The sequence below is a fragment of the Neophocaena asiaeorientalis genome, unplaced genomic scaffold (genome assembly GCF_003031525.2).
Source record: "Neophocaena asiaeorientalis asiaeorientalis breed wild unplaced genomic scaffold, Neophocaena_asiaeorientalis_V1.1 scaffold308, whole genome shotgun sequence".
NCBI classification, from domain to species: Eukaryota; Metazoa; Chordata; class Mammalia; order Artiodactyla; family Phocoenidae; genus Neophocaena; species Neophocaena asiaeorientalis.
The window spans coordinates 2,831,885-2,846,498 of NW_020172768.1; the positions used below are offsets into that span (position 1 = coordinate 2,831,885).

General features: G+C 54.9%; 2 protein-coding genes across 3 annotated transcripts; one reads left to right on the top strand and one right to left on the bottom strand.

Annotated features, from left to right (window-relative positions):
* Positions 1-130: 130 nt before the first annotated feature.
* Positions 131-6,123, bottom strand: SRPRA (SRP receptor subunit alpha). The gene is made up of 14 exons (XM_024740734.1): positions 5,892-6,123; positions 5,178-5,261; positions 4,718-4,881; positions 4,373-4,536; positions 3,981-4,140; positions 3,696-3,849; positions 3,377-3,468; positions 3,154-3,272; positions 2,944-3,030; positions 2,465-2,637; positions 2,151-2,364; positions 1,593-1,756; positions 1,405-1,503; positions 131-1,238 (listed from the first exon to the last, which is right to left on the bottom strand). The coding sequence occupies exons 1-14, from the start codon at positions 6,006-6,008 to the stop codon at positions 1,110-1,112; spliced, it is 1,920 nt and encodes a 639-aa protein (XP_024596502.1). The 5' UTR covers positions 6,009-6,123; the 3' UTR covers positions 131-1,109.
* A 209-nt stretch (positions 6,124-6,332) lies between these two features.
* On the top strand, positions 6,333-13,845 carry FOXRED1 (FAD dependent oxidoreductase domain containing 1). 2 transcript variants are annotated; one of them, XM_024740750.1, is made up of 11 exons: positions 6,333-6,520; positions 8,480-8,700; positions 9,507-9,617; positions 9,870-9,988; positions 11,172-11,266; positions 11,546-11,647; positions 12,026-12,102; positions 12,251-12,411; positions 12,510-12,639; positions 12,877-12,981; positions 13,160-13,845. In XM_024740750.1, exons 1-11 carry the CDS (start codon positions 6,436-6,438, stop codon positions 13,412-13,414), a joined length of 1,461 nt encoding a protein of 486 aa, XP_024596518.1. In that variant the 5' UTR covers positions 6,333-6,435; the 3' UTR covers positions 13,415-13,845. The 2 variants fall into 2 exon arrangements, with proteins under 2 accessions (XP_024596518.1, XP_024596517.1); XM_024740749.1 differs by having other exon boundaries at positions 6,379-6,643.
* Positions 13,846-14,614: the final 769 nt, after the last annotated feature.

The following is a 14,614-nucleotide window of genomic DNA, read 5'->3' on the forward strand; positions in this document are numbered from 1 at the left end:
CTACTTATTTTTACCTGATGCCTCAGCATTATCAATTCCTGTTTCCCTTCTTACCATAACTCCTAGAACTACAGTGTGATGTAGGATTTTAGTTTTGAATCCTCCTGTAACATAACTCCAAGACCTAAAAGGCAATTTATTTATGAAATTTATTTTCTTATATAAATTATGTATTTCTCTGGGCAGACAGCCTTCACCTTATTGCACTAATAGCACATCTGTAATACCAAGCTACAGGACAAGTCTTAACAAGGTCTGTATTCAACGTAGCACTTGTCTACCAGGCACTGTAGAGGATGAGGAAAAGCCAGGATCCATCCCAGGTGAAGAAGGGGCAGGGGGCGGTGTGTCTCCTCTTCTGACAGTTGGTTTTCTCCCGGGAAGGGGAACATGCAAAGTTATGTCTGGATTCTGGAAGTGGGAGGAGACCTTGGAGGCCGAGAAGCCCAATGCAGCACTGCAGCTCGGCTCCCTTCATCTCTGAGGGAGGCAGGGACTCCTCTTTCACTCATCTGTAACACATCACTGTGGCCTAGCTGATGCTTCGGGGAAACGGGGCCAGGGGTCATCCTGGAATCAGCAGCAACTAAGGACAGGCCATACACTGCCACAGTGTGGGGGTGTCGTCCCGGCCCCAGGGACCGGAAAGCTGTGTATATCCTAGGGGGAGGTGCCACTCAGGACCCAGAGCTGGCTCTGGAAGTCTCTTTATCTAATGGAGCAGGGGATGATGCTCGGACGTCCCCATGACCACACTTAACTAGCAAAGCTCTGGTGCTGGATCTTCTAACCATTGGTCAAAGCTGTAATGAGACCGAGTCTGTAGGCAGAATGAAGGGATGCCTGAGTGAGTAGGAAGGGGGAGGAGCATGGGGCTGGGGGCGGGTAATGGGCAGTGACCGTAACATGATTAGGCCCTCCTTGCAGAGGGAGGCTGGGCTGAACAGGGAGTGGGGTTAGGAGGGGCTGCAAGCCCTCGCCTGGAGCTCCCTCACTCTGCCTTTGAACTACACTGAAGACAAGTTGCTCACATACTCTAAAGCACATTCTTGATACAGGGATGGGGGCTTTGGGGGGAAGCGGTGATTTGGTATTGGCCAAGAGCCACGTTAAGCCTTCATGAGGGCAGCCACCACGGCCTTGGCGTTGAGACTGCGTAGGTCACAGTAGGTCTGGCCGGTGCCCACAAAGACGATGGGTTTGCTTGTGATATAGGTCATAGAAATAGCAGCTCCCACCTGAAGCAGAGAAAGGGGATACCCAGTCAACTCCAGGCCACTCCTTTTCACCCCCTAAGCAACAGGAGGCTTTGGAGCCAGTGTGCCCTTAGAGCCTCCGCTCCCTTGTGAAGGATGGCCGTTCCCCTCTCCCAGTCCCACTCTGCCCTGTGTCGTCCATATTTACCTTGTCATCGATGGTATCAAATTTGGTAAGGACAATGCCATCAATGAGCCGAGGTGTCTGGGCCATAGAATGGTCAGCCAAGGCCCTGTTGAACTTGACCTGGAAAGGAGGAACATGACATTAAGTATAAGATGCACCTAAAGTGGCCAAAGCTGAGGCTGGAAAGAGAACCAAGCCCTAGCCCTCACCAGCTGGTCCACGGCCTCATTGCCTACTAAGGCCTCCCCCACAAACAGCACCAAGTCGGGTGTGTTGACAGTAATGAGCTTGGCCAGGGCAGTCATCAGAGGGGCATTGTCCTGCATGCGGCCAGCTGTGTCCACCAGCACCACATCAAAGCCTTGGTTACGTGCTAGAGAGAAAAAAAGTGGTCAAGTCAAAACTCCTGGACTGTCACGTTTCCAGCTTTCCTCTCAGGAAGTCCCAAACTGGCCATATTAGAAGTCTACCTGTTTATTTCCTTAGGTTACAAGGTAGTGTAAGAAAAAATTCCCATACTCAGCCATCAAGCATATTTAGGAAAAGGATGGCAGTAGGTAAAGGTGACCAAATAGAGATAAACAAATATACTAGGTTTGCCTGCAACTACACTCGTTACCCCAGAGCAGATCACGGCACGTCACCAGTCCTGACCTGTTACTGCGCAGGACGTTGGTGGTAGGGTAACCCCGGGCCTCTGCAAGTTCCAAGAGAACCCAAGGAGAAAAGGGGCCCAGACAAGCCCCCCAGCTTTCTGTGCGCTGTACCAAAGGCAATGGCTTCCATGGCGATGCCAGCAGCATCCTTGCCGTAGCCCTTCTCAAACAACTGCACCATGGCGCGGCCACCGTGATTCTCGGGGGGGTGCAGGGCGCGCAAACGTCGGGTGTGCGTCCGCAGCTGCTCCACAGCCCCGGCACGGAATGTATCACAGGCAGCAATGAGGACACTGAAGCCATTCTCTAACAGCCAGAAGGAAATCTGCAAAAGAGGCAAAGAAAACTGTCACCTAGACCCAGAGGTGCCAGGAAATGCAGAGTGAAGAAATGATGTCAGAGACGGGCTGCGGAACTGCACCGACCTTGGCAAGGTTAGTAGACTTCCCCACGCCATTCACACCACAGAAGGTGACCACGTAAGGGCGCTGATGACGCTGGGCATCCATGATATCCCGGAGCATGTCCACACGGCGCTGCGGCTGCAGGATCTGCACCAGGGACTCTTGGAGAGCTAGCTTTACGGTGGAAGTCACCGCTGAGGTGGGGGCAGAGGTGTATCAGTGAAGCCCAAGTAATGTGCTCCGGGAATGCCCAGCCCCTTTCTGAGCTAAGGGAACTGGGAGCCTGCCCAGGAATCCTAAGCACTTTACAAGTATTAGTTCATTTTAATCCTCCTAACTTAGAGGCCATCACCACCCAAAATCCAAGTTACAAAATAGAAACGTAGATGTTACGGGATTCGTCAAAAGTCACACACCTAGTAAGAACGGAGGTGGACGCGGTGGCCTTCTGGGGTGTGTGATGCCCACCCAAGCACTTCCAGGTCCAGGGAGATACTTACTGCTGAACGTCCCCATCACCTTCCCTTCCAGCTTGTTCGCAACAGATTCACAGAGTTGGACCGCAATGTCTGCTGCCACGTTCTTAGCTGAGAAGAGGGGGAAAGGCGTGGCATGAGTGCTCCAGCAGCAGTGAACACCCCCTATGGTACAGCCATTCTGCCCCCGCCGTCCCCACCCCAGAAACACGAGTCCACCGGTTCCTGACTCACCAATGAGATGGTCACGCATCTTGTCCAGCACAGATTCCATGTCTTCACGACTCAAGCTCTTGGAACCCACAAGGCCCTTCAGCATCCCAAACATGCCACCCAGAGTCCCCTTGGTAGCACTGCAGGCACAGAAGGTTACAGATGCACATATGGCCAGCAGGCAGCAGTCAAGTCTCCTCAGTTCTGGAGCCACACCCACCAGCCACCAGCTCGGATCTCCTACCTAGGTTTGGTGGAGTTTTGAGCGGCCCCTTCGTCATCTGAGCTGCTGCAGTCCAGATCCTGAAGCTGCCTCCCAGACCCAGTCCCTCGAATCTGGAGGGTATGCGGAAAAGGAGGAGATGGGATCAAGAACACGATGGGCTGTGGGGGGAAAAGCCTAGATTTACCCTGTCTACACTGCTCCACCTCTTCGATTCAGGAAGCTCCAAATGTAACTCACCCCTCGCGCCAAGGAGTCAAGAGTACTGCCCTCCTCATCTCTCCTTCCTCCCCCGTTTCTTATTAACATTGGCCTTCACTCTGGCCCTGCTGCCTCTTACCAAGTTGATGTCCTCAGGCGGGGCGCCCTCGGGGGCCCCATTGGCGGTAGGAGCGCTATAGTCCAGGACTTCCTTGTTGACAGAGCCACCCAGTGCCCACACCCGGGGCGCTTTTTTGCCCTTCTCCTTGGGAGCATCTGACTTACTGGACTTGCTGCAAAGGGTTACAGCACAAAGGGTTCCGATGAAGAAGCAGGAGACGAAACACCCACCCCAGAGACAAGGACTCCCTCGCCCCCAACATGTCTAGATAGCAGTACGTATGGCAAAAGCTGGAATGCTCACCTGGACTTCTCCATACCCCTCCCATGCTTCTGAATGAACTCTTCTCGCTTCCTGCGGATCAGTTCCTCTTTGGAAAGTTCTATCCCGTTCTCAGGCCCCACTGGGAGACCTGACTTTTCTGCAGGGACTGCTTTGCTGGTAGCCGAAGGGCCATCAGAACCTGTCAAGGAGAAAACTCACTGGGGAAAAAAAGACCAAATTCCAACAAAACAGACAAATAGGGAAAAGCCTTCCAAATCATTAAGACGAAACTAGGAACAAACATCTAGGGGATCGCGAGGACCGGGGACGATGGTGAGGGTGGTGGGCACCGGAGCGAGGGAAGGGCAGGGAACCACTCCAGCCCACCTTAACGACTTTTCATGCCCCCAGGTGTCCAAGTTCAAGCTCACCTTCCTTCTTGGCCCCCTTGTTTTTTTTGCTGTTCTTGGCTTTTTCCTTAGGTTTTTCACCCCGTGTCTCAATCATGGACCTCACAGGTTTCTTGGCCTTTTCAGAATCTTCAAATTTCTTCATGGTTGTGGGAGCACGGACCTTACTGCTCTCCTCCGCTTCACTAAAGAGAAAAGGGAAGAGTCCAAATGCAGGAGAAGGGCCCTCACACCCAGAGGATAACCAGAACCGAGCAGCAAACTCAGGAGTGCCTTTCAATCCACAACATACTGCCGTCCACCCGCCCTCGGGAAGGAAGGAAGCTCAAGTCACAGAGACTATTTTGGAGAGGGGAGGCCTCTCACCGAAGGAGCCGCAGAAAGTCATTCTGGAAATCAAAAGTGCCATTCAGTAGACTTAAGGCACTTTGCTGTTGGATCTCAGTGCGGTACTTGTCACGAAACAGCCGGTGCACATCGTCTATCAACTTGTCTACGTACGTCAGTGTTAGGATCTTCTGAAAACCTACCTGTTTAGGGAAAGAAACAGAGCCAAGAGATCTGCTCACATGCTAGCCCAGAACAGAGGGAAGCCAACTCAGCCTAGCCCTTCAGAGACTGGCTCAGCCACCTGGCAGGTTTCCCTGACCTAGGAGCAGCCAAGCCCTCTGACTGGGCCCGAGAGCTTCTCCCCTTTCCCCCTCCACCCTCCGTGTCTTCTCAGTTACTTCATCATAAACACTGGGTACAATTAATCAGGGTTTTCTGAATAATCAGGACTCCGTGGTGACTATAATCATTGCCCCTCTAAAATACCCCCACTTACCACAAACACCAGCTCAAACTGGTTGTCCAGTTTATACTTGAGCGTGAGTGCCTCATGGGTGAAGGAGTTGTTACCTCCCCTTTCCTGGAAAAAGAGTATGTCTCAGAGTTCAGACTGTCCCAACACCTAGACTTGGGCCTCTCCAGGATTGCCTTTGGAGGAGAACTAGACACTCCCCCAAACTCAAACCTGTCCCCAGGGCAAGAAGATTCAGGGGAGCTGCTCTTCAGCATTCCTCCTGCGAGAAAAGGAGACACCGAGCTTGGGGGAAAGGGGCAAAGAGGTGGGAGGGGAGGACACGTGCGAGCCAGATGGGAAGGAGTCCTCATCTCATATAAACAATCAGACTTACTAGCAGCTGTACACTATCTACAGTTTTTAAAGGCCGTTTCTCCAGCCATTATCTCACCCGGCCTTCGAAACAACAGAAAACCAAGCTGCTGGGGGCGAATGGAGGGAACGACGCTAAGTCTCAATAGACTACGGATTCCGGCCAGAGTCCCAGAAAGAGGAGGGGGAGGGGACAGCGCAAAGTTGCGGGATGGTCTGATGGGGGTGGGAGAAAAAAGTGGAGTCACAGTTACACAGTTACGAGTGAGCGGCCGGTTTGAGGTGGGCCGACGGGGTGGGAGGGAGGCGCGGGATCAGTCGAGGGGGGACTAGGGACCGGGTCAGGGGGACAAGCCCAGAGTTCTGATCCCGCGGGGGCAGTACCTGCAGCAACACGGAACGAATCAACGCGTTAACTGGCCCGGTGCATGAGTCGCTCACGCCCTGGAAGCACCAGAGCACTAGCCCGCCTTTGGAGAAAATGGTGAAGAAGTCGAGCATGGCGGCAGCGGGAAAAGAGCCGGGGCCGGCGCCGGGAACTCAGGTCGCGATGGCCCCCGCTTCCTGCTGCGCCAAGCGCGGGACACGTCACACCAGCGGCCCCGGAAACCTGCTCAGCCGCACTTCCGTTCAGCGCAGTAGCCTGGGTCCCTCCCTAGCTCGGCCAGCGGACGCGTAGGTCTGACGTAACGCCGGGTACGCCAATGGCGGGTGGGGGCGGGCCTGGGCGGGGCTCTCAGGCAGGCAGGGGACAGAAAAAAAAAAAGGGACAGTACGGCCGCCTATAGGGTGGAGGGGTGGGGCCCGGAGGGGCCGCTGGCCAATGGGCGCGCTCGAATGAACTGCAGGCGACGCGTAGCAGTGACGGCGGGCTGGGACCTTGCCGGGGTAGGGTACCCCTATCCTAGCTGCCGAGAGCCCCAGGGCCATGCTTCGGAGGGCGCTGCGGCTCGGCTTGGGCCCGGGCCTCTTGGGCCGGGGGCTAGGCACACACAGAGAAGGCTCTACTCTGGGTAAAGCTGAGGGCAGCGGAGGGTATCGTGGTTCTGGGGTGTTCCCAATCTCCAGCCATGTGACCTTCAGGACTCGAGGTCCCGGTCCGCGTTGGGAAGACAGTGGGTCGCTGGGAGCAGGAGGTAACCTTGCCTGCCGGAGCTTGTAGAGCCTGGACAGGGGTATGGATCCCAGGGTTGCCCTTCTCAGGTGACATATCCCAGATCCTTCTGTGCTTGAACTTACCACCAGAATAGCAGCCAGGCAGATTCATTGGTGGCACAGAAGTGCATGAAGTCCTGCTCGCGTGCAGGATGCTGTGCTTAGTGTTGTGGCCGTGAAGGAGGAAAGAAGAGAAAGAGAGGATTCGATATATGTCCTGCAGGTGCCTGAAGTGTAGCTGGAGAGGGAAGGCTTTGGTAGACCGGTTCAAGACTGGAGAGAACCCAACTCGGAGGATACCCTGCACTGCCAGTGCCAGTGGCTAGTGTAATTATAGCAGTACATGGAACAGGTGGGAACGGAGATCAGCTTTGAAAGATGATGTTTACTGGCTCAAGGAAAGCATGAGTTCCAGGTTCTGGGGAACTGAGCAAAGGTTAGGAGGAGAAAAGTACTGTTCTTGTGCAAGGAATTAGCAAAGGCCATCCAGATAGAGAGTTTGAGTAGTTGTATGAAATGTACTCAGGACAGGTAAGGTTAAGTCCAGATCAAAGAAGGATTCGAATGCAGGGAAGAGTTCGAACTTTGAATTGGAGACAGTGAGAGAAGACTTGGAGATTCGTGAGTTAGGTGTGAAAGACAAAAGGATTCATGAATTCAAGACATTTGTTGAGCACTTAGGTTGTGCCAGGTACTGTTCTAGACTGGAGATTCTATGGAGAAGGTAGACATAGTACAGCATGAAGCAATCAGATAAACTCAAAGTTGCAAGTGTGTTGCATGCTGCAAAAGAGCAGTTCATGGAGCTATGAGATAGCATGACAGGAGAACTTGGCATAGTCTAGGGGGTCAGGAAAGAAGGCATCCCTGAGAAAATGATAACTGAGCTGAGATCTAAAGGAAGCAAGGAGTTAACTGGGCAAAGAAGTGGGCACAGAGTTTCAAAGCAGGGAGAACACCTGTGTGGATCCCCTGTGGCAGGAATGAAGGGGCTGAGGCTGGAGGGTTCGGGGAGGACAGGGCAAACAGGAGCCAGATCATGCAGTGTCTCGCAGGCCACGTGAAAGATTTTGGACTTTTATCCTTAGGGTAATGGAAACCCACTGGAGGGTTTTAAGCAAGAGAGTGTGTGATTAAATTAGTGTTTAGAAAAGATCATTCTAGCCGTGATATAGAAAAGAAGTTGGGGGGGTTAGACAAGAGGGGAATGAGTGGAAACAGGAGCTTTTAACAGTTTAGGTGGGAGAGACATCGTGGTTTGGTCTAGGGCAGTGGTGGTAGAGATGGGGAAAAAAGGGTACAGATTGGGGAGATTGGGGAGATGTTTAAGAGGCAAAGTCGTCAGGACTTGATAACAGACAACATGAATGTAGGTTTGCTGTTGGTGATGGATATCCAGGATAAGGTGCCACTCAGAGGTCCGTGCTTCAGAAGGCAGTGCGGCTCTAGGTGTGCCGGGATCTCTTGGTCCAGGAGCCTGGGCTCAGGGGAGAGAGAGGTCTGCACAGGAGAGAAATACGTATAAGTCCCCTAGCCAGTGGAGAGAACAGAGAGTGTCGGTTTTAGGAAGTTGAATCTTGCAGTGCTGGGTATAATGCACTCAAAGGAAGTGAGACTCTGGTGTAGAGAACATGAAGCCAAGCTGTGGAGTGCTGCTGGGTGCGAGCTGACCTCGTGAGAAGGAATGGCAGTGAGGACTGAACACTCGGTGTTCCGTTTAGCCCACCTTTTCCTGTGCCCATCATCTAACACACACCCCGCTCCGCCTCCTGGAAAGGAGATGTATGGCTCTCTTTGACCATAACTGTATCCCACAGACTGGCATGGAAAGGTGTCGGAGATTAAGAAGAAGATCCAGTCCGTCCTTCCTGGAGGGGCCTGGAGTCCGCTATGTGACACCAGCCACCTGCCCCCTGAACACTCCGATGTGGTGATTGTTGGCGGTGGGGTGCTTGGCCTGTCCGTAGCCTATTGGCTGAAGAGGCTGGAGAAGCGGCAAGGTGCCATTCGGGTGCTGGTGGTGGAGCGGGACCACACGGTGAGGTCTGGGGTGGGGCAGAGTCAGGAGTGGGGTGCAGACTTGTATTTTCTTAAGGACTCGAGGGGAGGAGAGAAGAGGAAAGACCTCAGTGTTTGCAGGGCCAAAGGGCAGGGACTGTGCTTTGGCCCTTGTTGAGAAATAGCCCCATGTGCTTCCTCCCTCAAACCAGAGACCTTGACAATAAGGTTTTTGCTTTGGGAAGCAAATTTCACAACGTTGTATGTCTTGAGATCTTGGAGGTCTGGCCTGCATTCAAGCTGTGGTTAACACAAACAGCTGTCACGACGCCCTTGTAGGTTACGTTACTTCTGAGGTTTCTGCTCTTTAACTGTTCCTGTTTAGCACTGCCAGCTAGTCACGAATCTTGCTCCTTTGGCCACATCCCTCTGTTTTCCACGTCAGTCTCCTGCCTTGTACTTCCAGGCCATTACCATTTGTACGACGGCGCCCAGCCCTTTTTAGTTGACTGAGCCTCTCTGCTCTGTGTATCTTCTAATAAGAATTTTAATAGCTATTGTCCTTGTTGACTTGCATATAGGTTTCTGCAAGTTTAGATTATAAACTTGCAAGTAGGACTCCCCTTTAACTTTGGGCACGTGGGACTTCCCTGGCAGTCCAGTGGTTAAGACTCCACACTTCCACTGCAGGTGGCCCAGGTTCCATCCCTGGTCAGGGAACTAAGATCCGCAAGCAGCAGCGTGGCCAAAAAAAAAATAACTTTGGGTATGTGACTCTCACCCTCCAGTACGGTATTCTGCTCACATGGAACAGGGCCCACATCGCCTTCTCTTGTCTTTCCACAGTATTCCCAGGCCTCCACCGTGCTTTCTGTGGGTGGGATTCGTCAGCAGTTCTCATTGCCTGAGAACATCCAGCTCTCCCTCTTTTCGGTCGAATTTCTCCGGAACATCAATGTACGTGCTGTGAGATTTGGGGGTGGGGTGGTGACCTCTCCTTTAGCCCAGAGAGGGGAGCAGCCCAGCTGGCTGGGCGAGCATATGGGCAGCTAGGAGTTGGAACCCCCGGTTTTCTCCCAGCGGCGGTGCCCGGAGAGAGCTTCCCTCTGGGTCGGGGTACCAAGCCCGGGGGCTGTGGTGAGAAAGCCAGGAAAGCTCTCCCTCCCTTCTTGAAGTCAGCTTCTTGGAGGAACTTTTCTTTGCACACAGGAGTACCTGGCCGTGGTCGATGACCCTCCCCTGGACCTCCAGTTCAACCCCTCTGGTTACCTCTTTCTGGCTTCAGAGGAGGGGGCTACGATCATGGAAAACAACGTGAAAGTGCAGAGGTGGGCGCCCGGCACGGCTGCCATGCTGCGTCTCAGCTGCCCGCACACAGTGGGCTCTGACTCACTTTAGGAGCCGGGGTGACGGAGCCAACGAGACAGGCCCTGCTCCCTAGGAGCTCAGTCTGTCAGGAAGACGCGCACGGGCAGACCTCCGAAGCCCTGTGCTAAGTGCTGTAACACAGACACGGACAAAGCACTGCCGTGGTGGTTCCTAAATTCCCAGGTGATGAGAACCACCCAGGACACATCCCTCCTAATAAGTCAGGATCTCTGGGGAGGGGCCCACAAATCTGCAAATGTTTTCTCTAAGAGCCGGAGAGCTAAGCTCGTAGGCTTTGCCGGCCATACCGGGACTCGTGTAAAAGGCTGTGGGTCTCATGACCCGTCAGTCAGGACTATCATCTGAGCCTGTGAGCTCATCACTGGGCCCCAACGCCCCATCTGTCACCCTGGGCTCTAATCCCGGCCCGAGTTCACACCTCCTCACTGCTAGATTGCTCCCCAGCACCATGCCAGGGTCTCCTCCACCCTCCTCTCGTCCAGGCCATCCTGCCCCCGTATGGCTGCGCAGGCAGCCTGATCTCTGTGCCTGAGACCCTTTAGCAGAACCTTCTACGAGTTTCACTAGGGACATCAGGTCACATCCTAAATGCATTATAAATGTTAACTTGTTTAATCATCAGAACATGCCCATTTTACATGTGAGAAAACTGAGGCCCCCGGAGCTAGTAAGTGGTGGCGCTGGGACTTGAACCAGGCAGTCCGCCTTGTGAGTGTGTCCTTTTAGCGCATACAATGCTGCCTTTGGGCATGAGGGTCCCAGAAGGAGACAGTTGTGCTGGTGAGCAGGATTGTTCTAGGAGGTGGACAGGAAGGCTGTCCTGGGCAGAAGGAGTGGAGGGAACAGAGTGACCCGCCCTCTTGTGAAAGCACGAGGAACAGTTAGCGGGTGATAAGGTGTTTAGCGTGGCCAAAGGGAGGCTAGAGTGTCATAAAGGAAATGGGGGTCAGATGCTGAAGAGCCTTGACTAGGAGCTTGCTCTTTTCCAGGAAGCAAGGAGGATACATGGGGAGTTGGGGGCAGAGGAGTGACATGAAGGAGTTGACTTGTGGAGCCGGGGCCCATACTTCTCCCCCCATGCACTCATCCAGCACACATACGTAGACCCACACATTTCTCCAGGCAGGAAGGAGCCAAAGTTTGTCTGATGTCTCCGGAGCAGCTTCAGAAGAAGTTTCCCTGGATAAACACGGAGGGAGTGGCTTTGGCATCTTATGGTGAGGCTTGCTTGCAGAGGGTGTCAGGGGTTGAGGGGCACCTCAGGTTAGGAGTCTCAGCACCCCGCAGCCAAGTCAAGGAGGAACGCTTCCCTCCTGGCTGGCAGGGCCTCCCCCGGGCCAGGCCGGCTCTCTGTCCTTCCGCAGGATCTGACTCTGGTGCAGTTGGTCAATGTGACTCCCCAGCTTACGAGCCCTAAAGAAGAGTTAGGGGTGCAGGAGAGACAACAGGAGAGGAGGGTCCTAGCCCACCTTCACGCATCCTCTTTCTCCTCACAGGGTTGGAGAACGAAGGTTGGTTTGACCCCTGGTGTCTGCTCCAGGGGCTTCGGCGAAAGGTCCAGTCCATGGGGGTCCTTTTCTGCCACGGAGAGGTGACACGTGCGTCTGCGGCCCCGTGTCCACTGCTTGTGACCTCTGTCAGCCAGGACGCCAGCCCAGACAGGGTCTTACCTTCACGCACAGGCTGAGCAAGGCCTGTGCTTTCTCAGGATAGGGAGTTCTCCCCTGGGGACTGGTCCTGGGCATCCTGACCCTGGCTCTTAACTGCATTTGGCCGTGACTCGTGATCTGCTTGAAGATTTTGGCACCCTCCTGTCCTGTGCGGCCAAGTTCATCCCGGTTACCCTGTCTCTTTGCTTCAGTGTCTGTGGGAAAGCTTCCAGCCTTCCAGCTTTCTTTCCTCAGGAAACCAGTGGAATCTCCATCTCCTTCCTCTTTGAGGCCTCAAGGGCTTATTTTCTTTCCTTTTTCATGCAGGTTTCGTCTCTTCATCTAACCACATGGAGACCGCCATCGGGGAGAAGGTGACTTTGAAAAGGATCCACGAAGTCCATGTAAGTTCCCAGCCTAGGTGTCTCCTTTATTAAATGAGAAACGTAACAGCTGTCATTTTGATCTTCTGCTACCCACTTCCAGTGTGGGTAAACTGAGGCTCAGGAAGAACTGGACTGCTCCCTCCGCCCCCCTCTCTGGTGCCCATAGGTGAAGGTGGACCACAGCCAGGAGTACCAGCCCGTGGAATGCGCCATAGTGGTCAATGCAGCGGGGGCCTGGTCTGGGCGAATCGCAGAGCTGGCTGGCATTGGGAAGGGGCTGCCTGGTACTCTTCAGGGCACCAAGCTGCCCGTGGAGCCGAGGAAAAGGTGACTTGCCCAGGGCCGTGGAGCGGGGTGGGGGTGAGAGGAGAGTCGGGGAGGGGAGTTGCTGTTCTCGCCGCTTCTAACGCCGCTGGTCACGGCAGGTATGTGTACTTGTGGCACTGCCCCCAGGGACCAGGCCTGGAGGCTCCGCTTGTCGCAGACCCCAGCGGAGCCTATTTCCGCCGGGAAGGACTCGGCAACAACTACCTGGGCGGCTGTAGCCCCACTGAGGTGAGCTCTGTGGGGTCGGGGTGCCGGGGAGAAGACAGAGACTGGGTATTGCTGAGCAGTCAGGCTTCTTTGGCGGGCCCAGTGCTGGTACTGATGTCATGGTCCCCTCTGGCTTTGACTTGGGGTCTCTTCCCCCCATCCGCCACTTACCAAGTGGACAGATTAAAGAGGCCAGCGAGGCCTGGGTCTGACGTGTGTCCCGGGCAACGTAAGCCTTGTCCCTACCTCTGCCCGCAGGAGGAGGAACCAGACCCAGGGAACCTGGAAGTGGACCATGATTTCTTCCAGGAGAAGGTGTGGCCCTATCTGGCCCAGAGGGTACCAGCTTTTGAGACTCTAAAGGTAACTGGAAGGAGACAGATGACCCCGGAGCATCTGGGCCCTGTCAGGGCTCCCACCTCACAGGACCCCCAGGCGCGCTCAGCGGTGGCGGAGGGTACCGTGCGCCGACCCCAGCCGGGAGTGGGTGGGGCGGAGCGCAGGGCAGCCCTCCCGACGCACAGCGTCCTGTGCCCCGCAGGTGCGGCGCGCTTGGGCTGGCTACTACGACTACAACACCTTTGACCAGAATGGCGTGGTGGGCCCTCACCCCCTCGTCGTCAACATGTACTTTGCGACGGGCTTCAGTGGCCACGGGCTCCAGCAGGCCCCCGCTGTGGGCCGGGCTGTGGCAGAGGTGATGCTGGAGGGCCACTTCCAGACCATCAACCTGAGCCCCTTCCTCTTCAACCGCTTTTACTTGGGAGAGAAGGCCCAAGAGCACTGTATCATCTGAGCCTGTGAGCTCTTCGCCGGGCCCCGACCCCGGCCCACGCTCACACCGCCTCACTGCTAGATTACTCCCCAGCACCATGCCAGGGTCTCCTCCGCCCCCTTCTCGTCCAGGCCATCGTGCCCCCGTGTGGCTGGGCAGGCGGGCCAACCACTGCCTAAGGCCCAGGCTGACAGAGAACGATGGGGTGGGACCCCAGGACTGATCATGGCCCAGGCTGATGCCACCCACCAGGAGCCCAGCCGGACAGAACACCTCAGAGGACCTGAGCACCGTGGCCCAGGACTGGCTCCTTCGTGGGACCGACCCAGAAAGACTGCCTCTGCCCCTCTCGGCAGAGCCCAGGCAGGGTGCATTCTGGGGCAGCCTGGCCCAGGTCTATGGACTTGTCTACTTACCCTATTCATCGATCAAGAAATGTGATGAAGGCCTTCCTTTCAGTCTTCTGTCCCTTCCTCTTTTCACCTCACGTTACCCCACTTGCCTTTGATAGCGGGCTGGGAGAAGCACAGGAGTGCTCTTAAATCCTGGGCGTTAGGCATCTGGTTTGCACGTTAGTGCCTCCTTTTCCTGAGTTCCTGACATCATCAATTCATTATGTATTCAGTTCCAACTCTCGGCAGGCCCAGGGCTACATATCAGAGATATACCAGCAGGCGAAGCATGGCATGTGTTCTCCCTGGAGAGTTCTCACCTTTGCCCGGCCCCTCGCCCCTAGGTCAGCTACAGCGCAGCCCCTGCGGTGCTGGGAGAAAGCACAGGACACAGACGCCTCCCCCCAGCCGGGTGTTTCTCCCTGAAGTTTCCCAGGGAAGGTGACCTCTGAGCTGAACCTAAAGGATGGGCAGTTCAACACAGTGAACGCAGGGTGATCCCAGGCTGAGGGAAAAGCGTATACAAAGGCCTGGGGGCAAGAATTAGCAAAATTCAAGGGACTCAGGCAGTGTGTCCCCGCTGGGTCACGGAGAGGTAGTGAGGGGCACAGCGGGGCCGGGGTCTGAAGAGCCGGCTGCGGACCTTGGCTTTTCTGTGCACAGGGGCCACTGAAGGAAGCCACATGATCAGATTCTCCTTTTAGAGAAATCAGCCTGCCTGCCTTGTGGAGAAGAGAATGATGCCGAAGCAGGAGACCAGACAGCAGGCTGTCACTATAGTCCACGTGGCAGAGACAGCCAGGCCTGCACCATCACGGCAAGAGGTGCA

What these genes read in the sequence shown, in the direction of transcription:
- SRPRA (XM_024740734.1), bottom strand. Translation starts at nt 6,008, where the DNA reads ATGCTCGACTTCTTCACCATTTTCTCCAAAGGCGGGCTAGTGCTCTGG. An exon ending in TTCGTTCCGTGTTGCTGCAG is followed by an intron (nt 5,262 to 5,891) that starts GTACTGCCCCCG and finishes CTCTTTTTCCAG; the next exon opens with GAAAGGGGAGGTAACAACTC. An exon ending in TTGATACCATCGATGACAAG is followed by an intron (nt 1,239 to 1,404) that starts GTAAATATGGAC and finishes TCTCTGCTTCAG; the next exon opens with GTGGGAGCTGCTATTTCTAT.
- FOXRED1 (XM_024740749.1), top strand. Translation starts at nt 6,436, where the DNA reads ATGCTTCGGAGGGCGCTGCGGCTCGGCTTGGGCCCGGGCCTCTTGGGC. An exon ending in AACAACGTGAAAGTGCAGAG is followed by an intron (nt 9,989 to 11,171) that starts GTGGGCGCCCGG and finishes ACATTTCTCCAG; the next exon opens with GCAGGAAGGAGCCAAAGTTT. An exon ending in CAGCTTTTGAGACTCTAAAG is followed by an intron (nt 12,982 to 13,159) that starts GTAACTGGAAGG and finishes TGTGCCCCGCAG; the next exon opens with GTGCGGCGCGCTTGGGCTGG.